The 19,914-nt window shown below is 40.2% G+C and overlaps 1 protein-coding gene across 1 annotated transcript in view; it reads right to left on the minus strand.

Moving 5' to 3' along the window:
• The window catches only part of clec16a (C-type lectin domain containing 16A), a 269,043-nt gene that overhangs the window by 142,169 nt on the left and 106,960 nt on the right, over positions 1-19,914 (minus strand). Inside the window, exons 13-15 of the mRNA XM_060840490.1 lie at positions 18,451-18,551; positions 17,712-17,834; positions 632-741 (exon numbers count right to left, since the gene is read on the minus strand). Coding sequence (XP_060696473.1) covers positions 632-741; positions 17,712-17,834; positions 18,451-18,551 — 334 coding nt within the window. The remainder of the gene's footprint in view (positions 1-631; positions 742-17,711; positions 17,835-18,450; positions 18,552-19,914) is intronic.

Consider the following 19,914-nt stretch of genomic DNA (forward strand, 5'->3'; position numbering starts at 1 on the left):
CAGAAAATATTCTTTTCAAACCTTCAAGTGTAAAAGCATTTGGCAGTGAACGGGGGATTTCCTTCTTGTTATGACATCTGGAGATTGCAAAAACTCATTCAGAACTCCAATACATGACATTCTGGATAACTGCTTTGTCAGTAATAACACACCATTTAGAAAAACCATTAGTAATAGACAAATAACCAGAATAGTACTTGTTTGAAGGTTGTAGCTTCTGAATTGAAATGTATAATTTTTTTGCTCCTTTTCTTCCAAGTGCAATTTGATTCTCAGTTTCAAGAAATTTGTAATGGAATCAATAACAGAACCATAAAATAGTTAAGCATTCCGATCTACGTTTTGTACACCAAAAACTGCTAATAATGTTGTTATATTCAACTTCAGGCAAATATAAGTATTGAACCGGAAGAAATGAAGCATTTGTATTTATTAATTAATAGCTGGTTCTTAATAGTTGGAAGCCAATACTCCTCTCTTTGGAATCAAATTTTTTTTGTCACCAAGCAATGTCTTTAACGTGATTTATTTTTAAACCACTATCCAGAGAAATGCCGGATTCACTGATAATGTACCAAGGCCCCTTGCATCCACTTCAACACGAATATTTTTTAAAATCCAAAACCTTTACCTCGTGACAAGCGAGATGCACATCTTTAATAATACAGTTGCCACCTGACAGCACGAGCTGTTTAAGTAAGAGGCAGGCAAGCTCCAAAGTAGCCAAACGTATTTTCCCATCTGTAAAGAGAAATCAAGCATAAACCCTTACAAAGATTGACTAACATTTGTTGTGGCAGCTATAGATTGTCTATATACTGTATGCTGTCTGGGAACCTCCAATTTTTAATCACACTATTATGCAGGATTCTACACACAAAGAAAAAATGCTCACCTAATGGAATACAAGCATGTCTTAGTTAGTTTGGAACGGGGCTCAAACGTTGTTGCAAAATTCTTTTGATAACTAACAAGAGGACTCGAAGGCATTTTTCATTCTCAGTCAAGATACTAGTTGCTTTCAAACCGAAAATGATTTTATGCTTATTCATGGCAATCTGAATGCACCTGTGCAGTAGTGTGGGTGAATGGAAAGTGCCCCTGTACAAAAGTATGTCAGTTGCACTAGCAGAATTTTGTTAACAACTGATAGATGTTCAATTATTATACACCTTACAGAATAAAGAAAATCTGTATTCCTAGACTGTGTGTGTATTTGCCATATTTTGATTTAAATGAAACTTCAAGAAGGTTGGACAGATCACACAACAGAATGAATAAGCAGACAAGCCAATTGAATCAGGTCAGTGGATAGGTGGAAATACTGCTGGACTCCCACTCTCTCTTCCGGGGGTAGTTAAAAGATTATATATTTGTGCGTCAAAATCTATGAAAATAATTACATTGATTCAGCCATTACGTTAGAAAAAAGCGATTATTTCTGCTTGTAATACACTGTCCTAGTATCACAGTATTGTGTAAAAAGATCAACAGGGTAAATGTGGACTCTACTAGTTTCCTCATTTCCCCTCCCCCCACCTTACCTCAGTTCCAACCTGCCAGCTCAGCACCATCCTCTTGACCTGTCCATCTTCCTTTCCACCTATTTGCTCCACCCTCCTCTCCAATCTATCACTTTCATCCCCACCCCCAACCACCTACTGCACTCTTAGCTACCTTCTCCCCAGCCCCACACCCCTCCCATTTATCTCTCCACCCCAGAGGCTCCCTGCCTCGTTGCTGATGAAGGGCTTTTGCCCAAAACATCAATTTTCCTGCTCCTTGGATGCTGCCGGACCTGCTGTGCTTTTTCAGCACCACTCTAATCAGGGCAAATGTCATGCCAGCCATTAAACTTAAAACATCTGGAAATGTTGCCGAAAAGTTGATTTGCCGAATTTAATTTTTGCACTCTTATCTTTATTTTCCCCCAATATTACACTTGTAGTTCAACATTTATCAAGATTAATATATCTCACAAACCTTGTATTAATACATCTATTCTTAAAAGATGACAGATCAGGCAGAATCCACTGTTGTTTACCGATCATATTTCCTTCTACTTAGGAAACCTTCATTTATGTTTTCAAATCAGACATTTGTGACACAAAGTAAAATGACTTCTGCAACTCATACGAACGCATTTGTCTTGTTAATGGCAACAGCTACTTTTTTTTGGATGTAAGCTTCATTGCTGAAAGCTCGTATTCACAAAGCTGGAATAGCCAAGCTCAAAAACATCAACGTCAGTATTTACAAAGTCAAAAAAGGTGAAAGGAATTCTAAAATGACAGCTTATGAAAATATACAAATTGCATCCTGGGAGAAAATAGTGTAGTGAAAACTGTTCTGCACTATAATGCCAAGTACAAGAGATAGACATCAATTACATATGCCAACACAATTTATTTCATAACATCTTAAATAAAGATGGACAAAATTTTCCATTTTTGGCTTTAAGTGGGACATTCAACCGCCACCACAAATGGGAAATCCCACTGACTCATATGTCAATTAGGCACTTTTAGATTAGATTACTTACAGTATGGAAACAGGCCCTTCGGCCCAACAAGTCCACACCGACCCGCCGAAGCGCAACCCACCCATTCCCCTACATTTACCCCTTACCTAACACTACGGGCAATTTAGCATGGCCAATTCACCTGACCCACACATCTTTGTGACTGTGGGAGGAAACCGGAGCACCCGGAGGAAACCCACGCAGACACGGGGAGAATGTGCAAACTCCACACAGTCAGTCGCCTGAGGCGGGAATTGAACCCAGGTCCCTGGCGCTGTGAGGCAGCAGTGCTAACCACTGTGCCACCGTGCCGCCCTATTATATGGTCACCCTGTGGATTTTCTGCCTGGATCAATTCCTGGGAAAACAGTGGTTTTTTTTTAAAGAATCCCTACAGTGAGAGAACAGGCCCTTTGGCTCTGATGAAGGGCTTTTGCCTGAAACGTTGATTTCTCTGCACTTTGAATGCTGCCTGAACTGCTGTGCTCTTCCAGCACCACTAATCCAGAATCTGGTTTCCAGCATCTGCAGTCATTGTTTTTACCTTTGGCTCAACAAGTCCACATCGACCCTCTGAACAGCATCCCACCCAGACCCATCCCCCTACTAATCTACTTGTATCCTGACTAATGCACATAACCTGCACATCCCTGAACACGATGGGCAATTTAGATTTGCTGATCCACCCTAACCTGCACATCTTTGAATTGTGGGACGAAACCAGAGCACCTGGAAGAAATCCATGCAGACACAGGGAGAATGCGCAAACTACACACAGACAGTTGCTAGAGGGTGGAATCGAACCCAGGTCCCTGGCACTGTGAGGCAGTAATGATAACCGCTGAGCCATCGTGCCGCCACAGCCTGAAGCTGCCAGCCCCAGCAAATGTCCTGGGGACAAGGAACTCTAACCCCTATGTGGCACAAAAACAGTGTTGAATTAAAAGGTAGTGTAATGGCACGATGACTGATTACTGTAAAAACCCTTCTATCACCTTCCCTGGACAGGTCTACATGTGACTCCAGACATACAGCAATGTTGTTGATTTTTAACTGCCTTAGTAAGCCAACTAAAGTGAAGGGATGGGTAACAAATACAATCCTTGCCAGCAAGGTCAACACAGATGTCTGCACAAATGAAAACTAATCACAGCAGGACATCACAGGCTGTAGTGGCTGGCAGCACAGTATAAAGTTCCACCAGGCTTAAAAAGTATTGCTTTGCAAGAGTAAGCAGCAGCAAGAGTAGGACTTAGCTTTCAATGGCCATCCCATGACCCTTTCGTGCCTCAAATCATCATCTTTTAAGGCGTATCAAACCTCCAAGGCTGACCACTTTATTTTACCAGTCAAAAAGGATGCCAATGTATTCAGTCTCCAGGACTTACTGCGATGCCCAGGACTCTAAGTTAACTGACCGTGTAGACCCTTAATTGGTGTTGGGTGGAAGGCCGATGATAGCAGGAAGACGGTATAGATTTCCTTGACCCCATCCCACCCACTTACCTACCCCTCCTGCCATGTTCCCTACTGCTTTTTGAGATAGGAAGAATCCACTTCAAAGCTTTAAAGAATTAATTAATAAAAATTGAGGGGGGCTCTCGGAAAATTAGGCAATTACTTGAGTATTTGCTAATAAGGACCAAATACAAGAAAGAAATGAAAACAAAAATCTTTGAACATGTGGACTTTTTAAAAAGTGAAGCAAAATATTAGCTGGCAATACTTCAGATGGTGCATTTCTTAGATAAAGACAAGTTAAATTGAAATCAATAAACAAAACAATACTTTTCTAAGATTACCAAGAATACATAAAGTCAGTGCTGAGGTAATATCTTTCTTTGAAACCTGGTTATTGTCCCCTTATGCATACTGCTAAGTTCAAGAGCAAAACTACATTCTTGCAACATTTGAACTAGCCATTTGGGTATAGAACTGGCTCAAAGATAGAAGGCAGAGGGTGGTGGTGGAGGGTTGTTTTTCAGACTGGAGGCCTGTGAGCAGTGGCGTGCCACAAGGATCGGTGCTGGGCCCTTTTGTCATTTACATGAATGATTTGGATGCGATCATAAGAGGTACAGTCAGTAAGCTTGCAGATGACACCAAAATTGGAGGTGTAATGGACAGCGAAAAAGGTTACCTCCGATTACAACAGGATCTTGATCAGATGGGCCATTGGGCTGAGAAGAGGCAGATGGAGTTTAATTCTGATAAATGCGAGATGCTGCATTTTGGGAAAGCAAGTCTTAGAAGGACTTATACACTTAAATGGTAAGGTCCTTAGGAATGTTGCTGAACAAAGAGACCTTGGAGTGCAGGTTCATAGCTCCTTGAAAGTGGAGTCACAGGTAGATAGGATAGAGAAGGCGGCGTTTGGTATGCTTTCTTTTATTGGTCAGAGTATTGAGTACAGGAGTTGGGAGGCCGTGTTGCGGCCATTGTTGGAATATTGTGTGCAATTCTGGTCTCCCTCCTATCGGAAAGATGTTGTGAAACTTGAAGGGGTTCAGAAACAAATTACAAAATTGTTGCCAGGGTTCGAGGATTTGAGCTTTAGGGAGAAGCTGAACAGGCTGGGGCTGTTTTCCTTGGAACGTTGGAAGCTGAGGGGTGACCTTATAGAGGTTTACAAAAATATGAGGGGCATGGATAGGATAAATAGACAAGGTCTTTTCCCTGGGGTCAGGGAGTCCAGAACTAGAGGGCATAGGTTTAGGGTGAGAGGGGAAAGATAAGAGACCTGTGGGGCAACCTTTTCACGCAGAGGTGGTACGTGTATGGAATGAAGTGGTGGAGGCTGGTACAACTGCAACATTTAAAAGGCATTTGGGGAGGTATATGAATAGGAAAATTTGGAGGGATATGGGCTGAGTGCTGGCAGGTGGGACTAGATTGAGTTGGAGCGAAGGGTCTGTCTCCTTGCTGTACATCTCTATGACTCTAATAAAAATGATCAAATATAACACACTATGTTAATCATAATTTAGTAAAAAGCAAGCTAAGGAATACTTTTTCAAATACTATAAAATGTAGGAGCAAATGTAGGCCATTGAGCCCATCAAATCTACTCAGCCAATCAATGAGATCGTGGCTGATCAGATAACCCTCAACTCCATTTTCCTAATGCATGTCTTAGAAACTGTGGACGCTGGAACATTGCTTCCATTAGGCTGGGAGACTAGAACTCAAGGGCGCAGCCTTAGAATTAAAGCGGGTCAATTTAGAACGGAAATGAGCAGACATTTCTTCAGGCAGAGAGTGGTAGGCCTATGGAATTCATTGCCACAGAGTGCAGTGGAGGCCGGGACGTTTAAAGTCTTCAAAGCAGAGATTGATAAATTCTTAATCTCGCAAGGAATTAAGGGCAACATAGAGAGTGTGGGTAAGTGGAGCTGAAATGCCCATCAGCCATGATTAAATGGCGGAGTGGACTCGATGGACCTAAAGGCCTTAACATCCACTCCTATGTCTCATGCTTTTTTTTCTCCATAGCCCTCAATCCCCTTACTAATTAAAAATCTGTCTGCCTCAGTTTTGACCATCCTTCAAGCTCTAGCATTGACAGATGTCTGTGCAAAGAATTTCATGGATTTGCTGACCTCAAAAGAGAAGAGATTCCTGCTCATCTGTTTTAAATGGTGACTACTGACTCTCAGGTTACCTTATCTGGCCCTAGACTCTCCCACAAAGTTAAAACACACTCTCAGCATCCACTCTCTCAAGACTCCCAAGAATCTTGAACGCTTCAATAAGATCACCTCTCATTCCAATGAGTACAGGCCTAACCTACTCAATCTTTCCTCAAAAAGGAAATCCCTCTAGACCTAAGATCAACTGAGTGAAGCATCTCTGGTTCTACTGCCTATACTAACATATCTTTCCTCAGATAAGGGGACTAAGCTGTTCATAGTTGGCTTGGTGCAATTCAACTATTCCACCGTATAGTCTTAGAAGAAACTTTTTTATATTCCATTTCCTTTGAATTAAAGGGTTGCCTTCTTAATACCTCAAACTTGGATGCTTTTTTTTGTGATTCATGCACTCTGCTCAGCTTTTCTGCAGTCTTTCTCCATTTAAATAATATTCACGTCCTCTACTCCTCTTGCCCAAGCTGCATAATCTCACATTCTTCGGCATTATGCTGCCAAGTTATGCGCACTTGCTTAAACTGTCTACATCCCTCTGTAATCTGTACCATCCCCATCAAACTCCCTCTCACCTATTTGTGCATAATTGCAAATTTGGCTACAGTACATCCACTTCTCTCATCCAAGTCCTTGGTATGTTCTACAAGTAGCTGAAAAATGTGTTGCTGGAAAAGCGCAGCAGGTCAGGCAGCATCCAAGGAGGAGGAGAGTCGATGTTTCGGGCATGAGCCCTTTTTCAGCTCTGATCTCCAGCATCTGCAGTCCTCACTTTCTCCAGTGTACTACAAGTAATTGTGGATGCGCACAAGTAGCTGTCCTGAAAATGCCACCATTATCCCAATTCTGTCCAGTTAGTCCATACTCTATACACACTGATATTATAGTCCAACACCATCAGCTGTTATATTTAAAGTAGCCATGTATGCCTCTTTGGAAATCAAAATATATTAAATTTGCCATGTCACCTTTATCTTTCCTGCTTAATGAGCTCAATATATTTTAATAAATTTCCCTTTTATGAAGACATACTGATTCTGCTTGATTATATTATACATTTGTAAACTCTCGGGTATTCGATCTTTTATAACAGTCTCTAATATTTTCTCAATGACAGCTGTTAACTGGCCTATTCTTACTTAGATACTTACATTTTGAATTCTGGTGTTACACTGGCAATTTATCAAACTTTACCAGCAGTATGACCAGTGCACCCCACTATCCCTTCAATATATTAGAATTTTAATTCACTGCTACAGAAAGCTGTGGCGTCCAGATAATCCAGTATACTTAAGATGGAGACCAAGGGTTACAGGGAGAAAACGGGAGAATGTGGTTGAGAAACTTATCAGCCATGACTGAATGGAGGAGCAGACTCAATGGGCTGAATGGCTTAATTTCTGCTCCAAATCCTTATGGACACAATCTAATAGGTCCCAGGGACCTATCAGCTTTTGGCTGTATTAGGTTCCTTTATATTTCCTGCTCTTGTAATAATTATTGTATTTATTTCCTCCTCACCTTTTGCCCATTTATTTAGATCATTTTAGAACACTATTTGCGACGGCTACCCTTTAAGCAAATCTTCCGCCTAGAAAAGGGGGTTTCTAGTCAATGGCCAATAAGGAAATAAAGATTAATTAAGAAGTGAAATGGAAATCAGCCAAATGGCTGTAATGAACATATGAATATAATTATGAAATCAAAACTATAACATTTAGATAGGATGTCAGATTAGAAAAGAATACTGAAGAGTCTAAATACATAACAGCGTAGTGCAGGCTCTTCGGCTCTCAATGTTGCGCCAACCTGTGAAATTAATCTGACACCCATCTAACCTACACCACTCCATTATTATTCATATGTATGTCCAATGCCCATTTAAATGCGTTTAACGTCAGCGAGTCTACTACTGTTGCAGCCAGGCTATTCCACACCCTTACTACTCTGAGTGAAGAAACTAGCCCTAATATCTGTCCTAAATCTATCATCCCTCAATTTAAAGCTATGTTGCCTCGTGTTAGTCTTTACCATCCGAGGAAAAAGACTCTCACTGTCCACCCTATCTAACCCTCGGATTATCTTTTACGTCTCGATTAAGTCACCTCTCAACCTTCTTCTCTCCAACAAAAACAGCCTCAGTTCCCGGTCCTCGTAAGACCTTCCTTCCATACCAGGCAACATCTTAGTAAATCTCCTCTGAACCCTTTCCAAAGCTTACATATCCTCCCTATAATGCGGTGATCAAAACTGTACGCAATACTTCAGGTGCGCCTTTACTGGTGTCTTGTACAGCATGGAGGAGAAAGTGAGGTCTGCAGATGCTGGAGATCAGAACTGAAAATGTGTTGCTGGAAAAGTGCAGCAGGTCAGGCAGCATCCAAGGAACAAGAGATTTGACGTTTCGGGCAGAAGCCCTCCTTGTACAGCATGAGCAATATGTTGCATTGGGAAAAAAAAAATTCAAATGAGTAAATTAATTTGGTTCAAAATAACTCATTAGAAAAGTTTCGCAAACAGTTTGAAGAATCAGAAGCAGAAATATTCAATTCAGAGTTGGATTTGGAGCAAAACAGGGATACCAGGAGATGTATCTCATCTTTTAACTCCGTATTCCACAACTTTCTGGATTCAATACCAAGTTCAACAGCTATGGATTAGAATCTCTGCTTCAAACTTACTGGTTCAATTTTCTTGACTTTGCATTCGAAGACTAAGACATATCCTTGGTTTCTTTACTATATCCATTACCACTGGCTTTTGTACAATGAAACCTCTAGTCATTTAAACTCTCCATCCCTCCATCCCATCACATTACTTCTTTCTCTCCCAACATCCAATTGTTCAAGACCAATTTCATTGCTTTCTTTCCTCAGTTCTAACGATGGGTCATTTTCCTGAAATATTAAGTCTGTCTCTCTCGCTCCAGATACTGCCTGACTTGCTGAGTATTTTTAAGATCTGCTTTTATACAATGGGAAGATTGAACTATGTAAGATAAGAAATAGTAGAGATTTAAATAAACAGACTGAATTTAAATAAAAATGTTTTAACATGCAACAAACATTTTTTAAAGAAAATGACCAAATAGTGAGACAAAAAGAATGTATTCCATTGGTTTGTTTTTCTTGAGGCTTGGTTCAAATAAACATTTAAATGTGAGGTTTGAATAAAACAAAGCAACATAGATCCATTGTTTGAGGAGTGTTGATTGGACAGTAATTTATCTTTATTGTTAGTGATACTTTGACATTATATCCACAAACATTGGCTAAAGAAAGCTTTTAGGAGCAATATAGACATAGCTCCAATGTAATTGGCTTAATGACCCAATGCCAGGCAATGAGAGAAAACTATTCTCATTCACGGTGCTTCTTAATACGTTTAAGAATACAGTTTCTGCTTAACTATCCATCTAGTCTACATTTCATCACTTCTTGAATGCTTTGTTTGTCAGGAATTATTTAGTCATACTGTTACTAAAGTCATAGCCTTAAAAGGATCTACATTTGTACACACTGATTCACCCACAATCACAAAGAAAATGTACTGCATGGCACTCATCCGTCTGATGTGTAAACCTTATTTCATCATGCTACAGCCATGAACAATTGAAGTATTTAACTTTCAAAAATTACTGCCAAAAATGAAGACAAGTTCCTGGTTATGTAACTAGTAGAAAAAAATGATTCTGAAGCAACAAACACATTCTATATGTTAGTCAATAGCGAGAAATTAAAGTGATTGCAACTGCTTTTCACTGATTTCATTATTATAGAGGATTATGAAATTGATTACTAGCATTGATTTTGTATTAGTTTTGTCAAATGTACATGTTGGACCCATCATTCAACTTTTAGCAAAAACAAGCAGCCGCCTCAGGACACTTTAGAAAATGTCAACTGTACTAACAAATACTTTCCAGAATTGTTTAAAGATCAAAATCTTCGAGTAAAAAATGAGGTCTGCAGATGCTGGAGATCACAGCTGAAAATGTGTTGCTGGTTAAAGCACAGCAGGTTAGGCAGCATCTCAGGAATATGCTGCCTAACCTGCTGTGCTTTAACCAGCAACACATTTTCAGCTTGTTTAAGGATCAAACAACACCAGGTTATAGTCCAACTTCCTCAGGTGTGGTATGATTGAGAGGTAAAGACAAAGTATTTATAAGCAAAAAGTTAATTACTTTAAAACTAGCTGTCCTTGTTGAATCCTTTAACGAGTTGGGAGGTAGACTGCTGGTTTAATCTACCTCCCAACTGATTAAAGGATTCAACAAGGACAGCTAGCTTTACAATTGTTAATTTTTGCTTATAAATACCATGTCTTATACCTCCCTTTCATACCACATCTGAGGAATGAGTAGCACTCTCAAAGCTTAGAGTTTCAACTAAACCTGTTGGACTATAACCCGATATTGTTCGATTTTTGACCTTGTCCGCCCCAGTCCAACTCTAGCATCTCCACATCATAATTTAAAGGATCTATTTATTTCCCCTAGAATATTTAAAACATTATTCTTCATGACAGACATTTCCCATCTCAGTCACAATAACAGCCTAATTCTCACGTTAGGTTGCATCCACCATCAAATCACTGTCATCTATAGCTGCTATCTCTTTATAATATTTCAGCAAGTTTAAGAAGTCAGTTTTGAAGGATAGATCTTAAGACCATTAGAAATAGGAATAAGAGTAGGCCGTTGGGCCCCTCAAGCCTGCTCCACCACTTCAATAGAATTATGGCTGATCCAATACTTCTCACATCCCCCTCCCTGCCTTTTCCTGTTATCCTCAATTCCCCTACTGATCATGAATCTACCTCAGCCTTAAATACACACAAGGACTGCCCCCACAGTTCTCTGTGGCAAGGAGTTCCAAGGACACAACCTCAGAAACAAAAATCCTCCTTATCTGTGTCTTAAATTGGCAACTCTTTATTCTGACACCATGCCTTCTGGTCCTAGACTCTTCCATGAGGGGAAACATCCTCTCAGCATTTACCATGTCAAATCCCTTAAGAATTCTATAGGGCTTAATGAGGTAGAGTTATAGATAGAGTCATAGAGATGTACAGCATGGAAACAGACCCTTCGGTCCAACCCGTCCACACCAACCAGATATCCCAACTCAATCTAGTCCCACCTGCCAGCACCCTGCCCATATCCCTCCAAACCCTTCCTATTCATCTATCCATCCGGATGCCTCTTAAATGTTGCAATTGTACCAGCCTCCACCACATCCTCTGGCAGCTCATTCCATACATGTACCACCCTCTCATCTCACTCTCTATCTGCAATGAATAGAGTTCCAACCCGTTTAGCTTTTGCTCATAAGACAATCCCTCCAGACCAGGGATCTTCCCAATGAGCCTTCTCTGACCTGCCTCTCTTGAAATATGAGGCAGATAGAAGGGACCAAAGCTACTCTCAGTACCGATAACAAAGCAGTTAATTTTATCAAATGTTATCCATCTAGGAAGATAGAACTGAGTCTGTGTACCTCAGTATCCGTTTAGACCTTGAAGCTTTTTGCCTTTACTACATCAAATTAACAAACACTAAATAGAAGGTGTAGGCCATTCAGCTCTTTGAGCCTATGCTGCCATTGAACATGATCATAGTTCATCATCCAATTGAGTATCCTGTTCCTGCTTTCTCCCCATACTCTTTGATCCCAATAACCCCAAGAACAATACCCAACTCCTTGAAAATGTTTAATATTTTAGCTTCAACTGCTTTTAGCGGCAGAGAATTCCACAGGCTCATCACTCTCTGGGTGAAGACATTTCTCCTCATCTCACTCCTAAATGGCCTACCCTGTATTCATGGACTGCGACCCCTGCTCTAGATTCCAGGTCAGCAGGAATATCTCTCCACATGTCAGTCCTGTCATTTCAGGAATCAGGAGAAAGCGTGGACTGCTGGAGATTAGAGTCAAGAGTGTGGTGTTGTAAAAGCACAACAGGTCTGGCAGCATCCAAGAAGGAAAATCGATGTTTCGAGCATATGTCCTTCATCAGGAATTCCTGATGATGAAGGGCTTATGCCAGAAACTGTTCTCCTGCTTTTCGGATGCTGCCCGACTTGCTGTGTTTTTCCAGCACCACACTCTCGATTCCAGGAATCAGTATGGTAAAACTGCCTTTCACTCCTTCCATAGCCAAAACATCCTTACTCAGATAAGGAGGCTGAAACTGCATACAACACTTCAGGCTTAGTACAGTTGCAACAAGACATCCCTGCTCCTGTACTCAACTCCTCTCTCAATGGAGGACAGCATTCTATATGCCTTCTTCAACCTCTGCTGCACCTGCACGCATACTTTCAGTGACTGGAGTACAAGGAAACCCAAGTCTTGATACACCTCTCCCTTTCCCAATATATATGCCATTCAGACAATAAACTGTCTTCTGCTTTTACTACCAAAGTGGATAACCTCACAATTATTCACATTATATTTCATCTACCATGCATTTGCCCATTATTCAGCGTGTCCAAATCAAACTGAAGCATCTCTAGCTTTTTCATTTCACCCAGCTTTGTCTCACCTGAAATGTTGAAGATATTAAAATTTAGCTGTCTCATCTAAATCATTAATATATATTGTGACCAGCTGGGGTCCAAGCAACAATCCCTGCAATATCCACTGGTCACTGGCTGCCACTGGAAACTGACTCGTCTATTTCTACTATTGCCGATCTAACAGTTCTCAATCCATGTCCTTACATCACTAAGCAACGCCCAACTCCGCACTCTCCACCACCATGCACTTTAGTTTTACACACTAAATCTCTGTGGGTCCTTATCAAAAGCCTTATATTGAACATTTGAAAACATATTTCCAAAGATCAGAAAGAGGCAAGTTCAATACTGATCCACCCTTCCCTGTATTTGTATCTATTTCCATTACTATTTCTGCTTATCCACACAATGTCTGATGGGGAGCATTTGGGGATAAAATCTAAAATTTTAAACACTTTAAAATGATCATATGTTGCAGTTTACTGAAACAATCTTTAGAGGTTCTCTCTTTACACAACTCTTAATACACTTCAAAATTACTTACTTTTCTGTAAAATGCTTTGGAACATGCCAAGATCATAAAAAGTGTTACTTAAAGAAAATTTCCTTCCATTAAAAAAAACATTAACCAATGCAGGAAATTCTGTAGCAGCAGTTCAAGACTGCATGAAGAACATGTAAAATTTACTAATAGCTGACTAGATGAGTTTGTCAACTTTGATACCCAGCAGTGTCCCACCAGAAGGTGACTGTGGATGGAAAAGATAATATAATCCATTTTGACAAAAAAAAGAATGACCTGCAGATGCTGGAAACCTGAAACAGAAAATGAAATTGCTGAAAATACTCAGCGAGTCTGGCAGCATCCGTGAAGAGTTAACATTGCAGATCCAATGACCCTTCTTTAGAATACGGTCACTGGACTGAAACATTAACTCTGATTTCTTTCCACAGATACTGCTAGACCTACTGAGATTTTCCATTATTTTCTGTTTTTGTTTTAGAACCCATTTTGAGTTCTTCTGTACAGAAATAATTTTTCCTCTACTTGTAGCACCCAATTCATTTGAATGGACTCAACTTCTAATACCTCTAATTAATTACTATTTTGGTGGCAATCTACAAGATCTCCTCTCAGTCACCACTTTCCACAGACAAAGTCTCTCCAGCCTTTCCTCATCCAACTCTGACCTCTTGTACTGCAGGTGAATTCTTTTGGCAACCGAAACTCGACATAGGACACATGATTAATTCCAACAAAGCACAATATACTTTGATCACAATTCCCTCAGGCATGTATTCTGCTATTTAGTTTACATAATTCAACAAACCACTGGCTTTACTGAAATGTAAACAGTAAGTGCTGGGGAACACAGGAGGGCTGGCAATATCCGTAAAGAAAAACAGAGGAACATTGCAATATCACTCTTTTTTGGGCCTGAAGAAGTCCCAGCACAAACATCTTTTACTTTGACATTCACAAAAATAAACAACTAACTATATGGAGAGTTTTAACAGATTAAAGGTAGCACAGTGGTTAGCACTGCTGCCTCACAGCGCCTGAGACCCAGGTTCATTTACCGACTCAGGCGACTGACTTGTGTGGAGTTTGCACGTTCTCCCCGTGTCTGCGTGGGTTTCCTCCCGGTGCTCCGGTTTCCTCCCACAGTCCAAAGATGTGCGGGTCAGGTGAATTGGCCATGCTAAATTGCCCGTAGTGTTAGGTAGGGGTAAATGTAAGGGTATGGGTGGGTTGCGCTTCGGCGGGTCGGTGTGGACTTGTTGGGCCGAAGGGCCTGTTTCCACACTGCAAGTCTAATCTAATCTAATCTAAAGCCACTGCAGTGCAACCTTTCAATAAAATAAAAACACACACACTGCACGCCCTTTGCTCTTTTGGTTGTACTGCAATACTACATGATTTTCTCGTAAAGATGCCTGGCCCAGGCTTCATATCATTTTTAATGACATTTGAACCAACACATGCTCTGTCCTTAGGACAGATATCTAACGAGTCTGCCCCCATGCAGAATGTTTCTGCAATAAAACTGCTTACACCAGCATAGATTTTTTTTTGGAAAAGGCTGTCTGTGGAAATCCATACAATTAAAGCCCTTGCCTTGTTTGAGACTCAGCAAGATCCTTGAGAATTCAAGCTGATATTCTTCAATCACACATTTTTGCTTCAAAGCAATATGCTCAGCCACAAATTAGTTTCCTCCTTTCTGCTTTAAAACAGGGCTTAAACATGACTGAACAATATGGCAACAATTCGGCAACAAATGTCTGTAGTAATGAACACAAAAGTGAAGACAGGAAGGGTCACTGGACCCAAAACGTTAATTCTGATTTACCTCCACAGATGCTGCCAGAAACAATTTCTGTTTCTATATTTAAAAAAGCACTACACAGCACAATGCTGGGAACTGCTCTAATTTCCACAAACTCTCCCAGAATCCTTTTATATCGGTCAATTCCAATTATATTTCCTACACTGTTGAGTACTGCAACTTTAATGATTAGATTAGATTATTTACAGTATGGTAACAGGCCCTTAGGGCCAACAAGTCCATACCAACCCTCCAAAGAGCAATCCACCCAGACCCATTCCCCTACATTTACCCCTTCACCTAACACTACAGACAATTTAGCATGGCCAGTTCACCTAACCTGCACATCTTTGGACTGTGGGAGGAAACTGGAGCGCAAACCCATGCAGACACTGGGAGAGTATGCAAACTCCACACAGATAGTTGCCTGAGGCAGGAATTGAACCGGGTCTCTGGCGCTGTGAGGCAGCAGTGCTAACCACTGAGCCACCGTGCCGCCCACTGTCAAATGTTTTTTGAAAATTCTTTCATGGAATGGGTACAACACTAGCAAGGACATTATTTGTTGCCATCCCTAACAGTCATTGACTCAGATGTACAGCACGAAAACAGACCCTTTAGTTCCTTCATCCATGCCAACCAGATATCCAAAATTAATTTAGTCACACATGGACTTGACCCATATCCCTCTAAACCCTTCCTATTCATATACCCATCCAGATGCCTTTTAACTGCTGTAATTGTACCAGCCTCCATCACTTCCTCTGGCAGCTCATTTTGTACATGCATCACCCTCTGTGTGATAAAGTTGCCCCTTAGGTCCCTTTTAAAAATCTTTCCTCCCTCACCCTAAGCCTATTCCTTCTAGTTCTGGACTCCTCCACCATAGGAAAGACCTTGTCTATTTACCCTATCCATGTCCCTCGTGATTTTATAGACATCTAACACGTCACCACAGCCTCTCCCTATAGCTCAAAACCTCTAACTCTGGCAAGCCCTTTCAAGTTTCACAACATCCTTCCTATAGGAGAGAGACCAGAATTGCACACAATATTCCAAAAGTGGCCTTACCAATGTCCTTTACAGACACAGCATGATCTCCCAACTCCGGTACTCAACACTGACCAATAAAGGAGAGCATATCAAACACCTTCTTCACCATCTTATCTTTGTTCAGCAACACTCCCCAGGACCTTACCATTAAGTGTATAATACCTGCCCTGATTTGCAAAATGCAGCACCTCATATTTACCTAAATTAAACTTAATTTGCCACACCTTGGCCCACCTGATCAACATCCTGTTGTACTCAGAGGTAAATTTCTTTGCTCTCCACTACATCTCTAATTTTGGTGTCATCTGCAAACTTACTAACTATATGCAAGGTTTGTGAAGGTTTGTAGCTCAGGTGGAGGTTTAGGGTGTAGGTTTGCTCGCTGAGCTGTTGGTTTGATAGCCAGACGTTTCATTACCTGGCTAGGTAACACCATCAGTGGCGACCTCCAAGTGAAGTGAAGCTGTTGTCTCCTGCAGGAGACAACAGCTTTGCTTCACTTGGAGGTCACCACTGATGATGTTACCTAGCCAGGTAATGAAACATCTGGCTATCAAACCAACAGCTCAGTGAGCAAACCTACACCCATTACTAACTATATCGCCTATGTTCACATCTAAGTAATTTATATAAATGACAGAAAACTGTCCTTGGTAGGTTGGTAGTAAGCCGCCTTCTTAAACCTTTGCTGTGAATGCAGTGTAAACACACATATTAGAAAGGAAGTTGCAGATTTTTGACATGGTAACACAATGAATGATGACACCGAACAAATGGTGACATGTATTCTGCTTATAATTCTAATGGAGTGGAGGACCCAGTGGACTGGAGTGGACAAAGTTAAAAATCACACAACGCCAGACTTTGGTCCAACAGGTTTATTTCGAAGCCCTAGATTTCAGTGCGCCACTCCTTCATCAGGTAGTTGTGAAACAGGACCGTAAGACACAGAATTTATAGCAAAAGATTGCAGTGTCATACAACTGAAATGATATATTGAACAAACCTAGATTGTTGCTAAGTCTTTCATCTTTTAGAATGGTTTGCAGGTTTTGGTTCATTAATATGTAAACTCCAGAACATCTTTTAAGTCACATTCTCAAGATAACTTAAGGTTTTATAAAAAAAGGTGACATTTGCAGAATTATATTTGCAGGTACATTCTATTTTGCTCAAAAAGTGCACAACCTACAGGCAGTCAATCCATGCAAATCTACTTGGGAAATAGAACCAGTTTACTCAAGATACAGACAGAATCTAACCTCACACCTTTAATGCATTGCCTGAGCTGAGAAGTCACTTTTTTAAGAAAACCTTAAGTTATCTTGCGAATGACTTAAACGTAGTTCTGTGGTGGTATATTAATGAACCAAAACCTCCAATCCATTCTAAAAGATGAAAGATTTAACAGCAATCTAAGTTTGTTCATTTCATCATTTCAGTTGCAGGACTCTAATCTTTTTCTGTAAATTCTGTCTTATGGTCCTGCTCCATAGCTACCTGATGAAGGAGCAGTGCTCCGAAAGCTCGTACTTCCAAATAAACCCGATGGACTACAAAGTTGTGCTGTGAGATTTTTAATTCTCATAAAAACAGATACCCATACACAAATACGTGGTTACATATTAAGAAATTCTTACCAGCGTGCGTTGCTTGGTTCATGATCTTAATTAATCTTTCTGCCAGTACGTGACTGTATGAGCTCTTCTCCTCAGCTTGTTCTGAAGGAACTTGGATTTTTTCCAACAAAACTGGGTCTATACCTAATAAGATTAAGTTACAAAAAGTATTTTCAACAATCACAAAGCTTGCTTGCCTTTATATAATATGGTAGGCAGCACTATTCTGTGTGTGTGCCCTGCTTGTTCTTCACTTTTCGGACTTGGGAGACAGCTCAACATTCAAAATACAAATAATACGTAGCTCAATGAGTAGAGTCACCGATCGTCAAGTAACTACTTCATGCAATCTCTTTGGGTCTATAAGTATCAAACCATGACCACATTTTCAATCTCATTCTGCATGCCCAATTTTGTGAAAACTATCCTCTATTTTGAAATTTCAACAGTTTGGAAACTGTCACAGAATTATTTTCCTGCAATATTAATTAAAAGTATTCCTGGATATCAATAGATACCCCTTTGCATTTTCTGAAATGTAACAGTCAACCTGAAGGAAATGACTTGGAAGCAGTCATAGAGAAACAACTACTTGGAAAAAGCAATAAACACAGTGAACCCTTCCTATTTCAAATGCCCCAGCATTATAACAAGGATCAGAATACACATGTACGCTGAATTTAAGCATTTAGGGAATACCATGTTTTCTTAATAGCTGTTGTACATATGAATTCAGTATGAATTTTAAAACAAGACTAACCTTTGTTGTGAGACATTGCAAAAAGAAGGCATAACACAAAAAGTGCATAATAATCATCTTCCGAGCACTCCAGTGCATTGTACACCATATCTAGGAATGGTCTGCAGAGTTGAAAATGAAGAAAACAAGCAGACATAAGGTATTAAATTAATTGATGATGCAAAATTTTGTAGAGGTGAATCCCAACTCCCATTTCTCAAACTGCTTTTGGTATAAAGTGTATTAGAATTTTAATGATCAGAACTGGAAATATACCCAACATTGGGCACAGACATTATGTAGTCTGTTGGGCAATTAATTGATTTTAGCATATTGTCATGTAAAAATATAATGTCAGACTTTTCAGTTTCAGCTTGTTTCACATAAGGTTTTATTCACAAATTATGAAAATATGGGGTGATTATTCTGGATTGCTAAAATTGTTACTTGCATACGCACAGAGATGGACTGTGACATTACTGGTCACAACAGGCTGCAGGAACTTGGTTATACATGTGATAATGTCACCATATTTCATGCACAATGACATCAGCACCTGTGCACATGCAGTTGGCACCCACCATGTCAATACAGGAAGGAGATTGAGAAAGAGCATGGGTTAAACAGGTGTACCCCTTGCCTGCCATCATCCACCATAGTGGATGGTAGCGCACAGGCAGAGTTCCCAACATCATTCAGAACATGCGCAGTGTGCAAGCAACGATGTTGCACAGTCTCAGATTTGTTGGATCCACAATCAGTGAGATTTTGACCGGGCGGAAGCAGCAACTAGAAAAGCAGCTCCAGAAACAATATGAAATACAGACAAAGTCTGTGGCAGCTGCCATTTTGTTGCTTTATAAAACCTATGTTGCTGCACATACATGGCCAATGCACAATACAGTGGCTGTGTTCACAACAAATGCACCATTAAAAAAAACAAACACTAAAACACACATCAATTGTAATCTATCCACAGGAACGATCATGTTATACCAAGCAAGGGCCATGAACCAATGTTACTGATCAACACATGTAGAGAGAACAATCATGCAAACTGATTATGCAACGTTCCATTCTTGTTTTAGCCTCCAAATATTTAGAATTTGTTGCCTTTCCATTTCTACTGTTTGGGAGAACAATGTACCCAGCAGTGTTAAAAAGCATTTATTTATCGTCATAACAAATAGTTGTGCTCAACAAATATTTACCTGGGCTCTACATCTCTTTAATGTTATTCTTTAATATCTACTGTACACATTATACATCTAAAAGAGAACACTTCATTATCATAGTTCATAATTTGCTCCGGCTCATCATAAATTCTCTCCTTTCGTGGACCTACCCTTTCCACAGCTACCTTGGGATTTCCTTAATCCTCTTTGGCAAAGATATTTCATAACCCTTTTTATCCCTTCAAACTCCTTGTTTAAATTCTTTCCTTTCTTTATATTCTTCGAAGGATTCTTCTGTCTTCAATTTCCT

The sequence above is a fragment of the Hemiscyllium ocellatum genome, chromosome 20 (assembly GCF_020745735.1).
Source record: "Hemiscyllium ocellatum isolate sHemOce1 chromosome 20, sHemOce1.pat.X.cur, whole genome shotgun sequence".
Lineage (NCBI taxonomy): Eukaryota > Metazoa > Chordata > Chondrichthyes > Orectolobiformes > Hemiscylliidae > Hemiscyllium > Hemiscyllium ocellatum.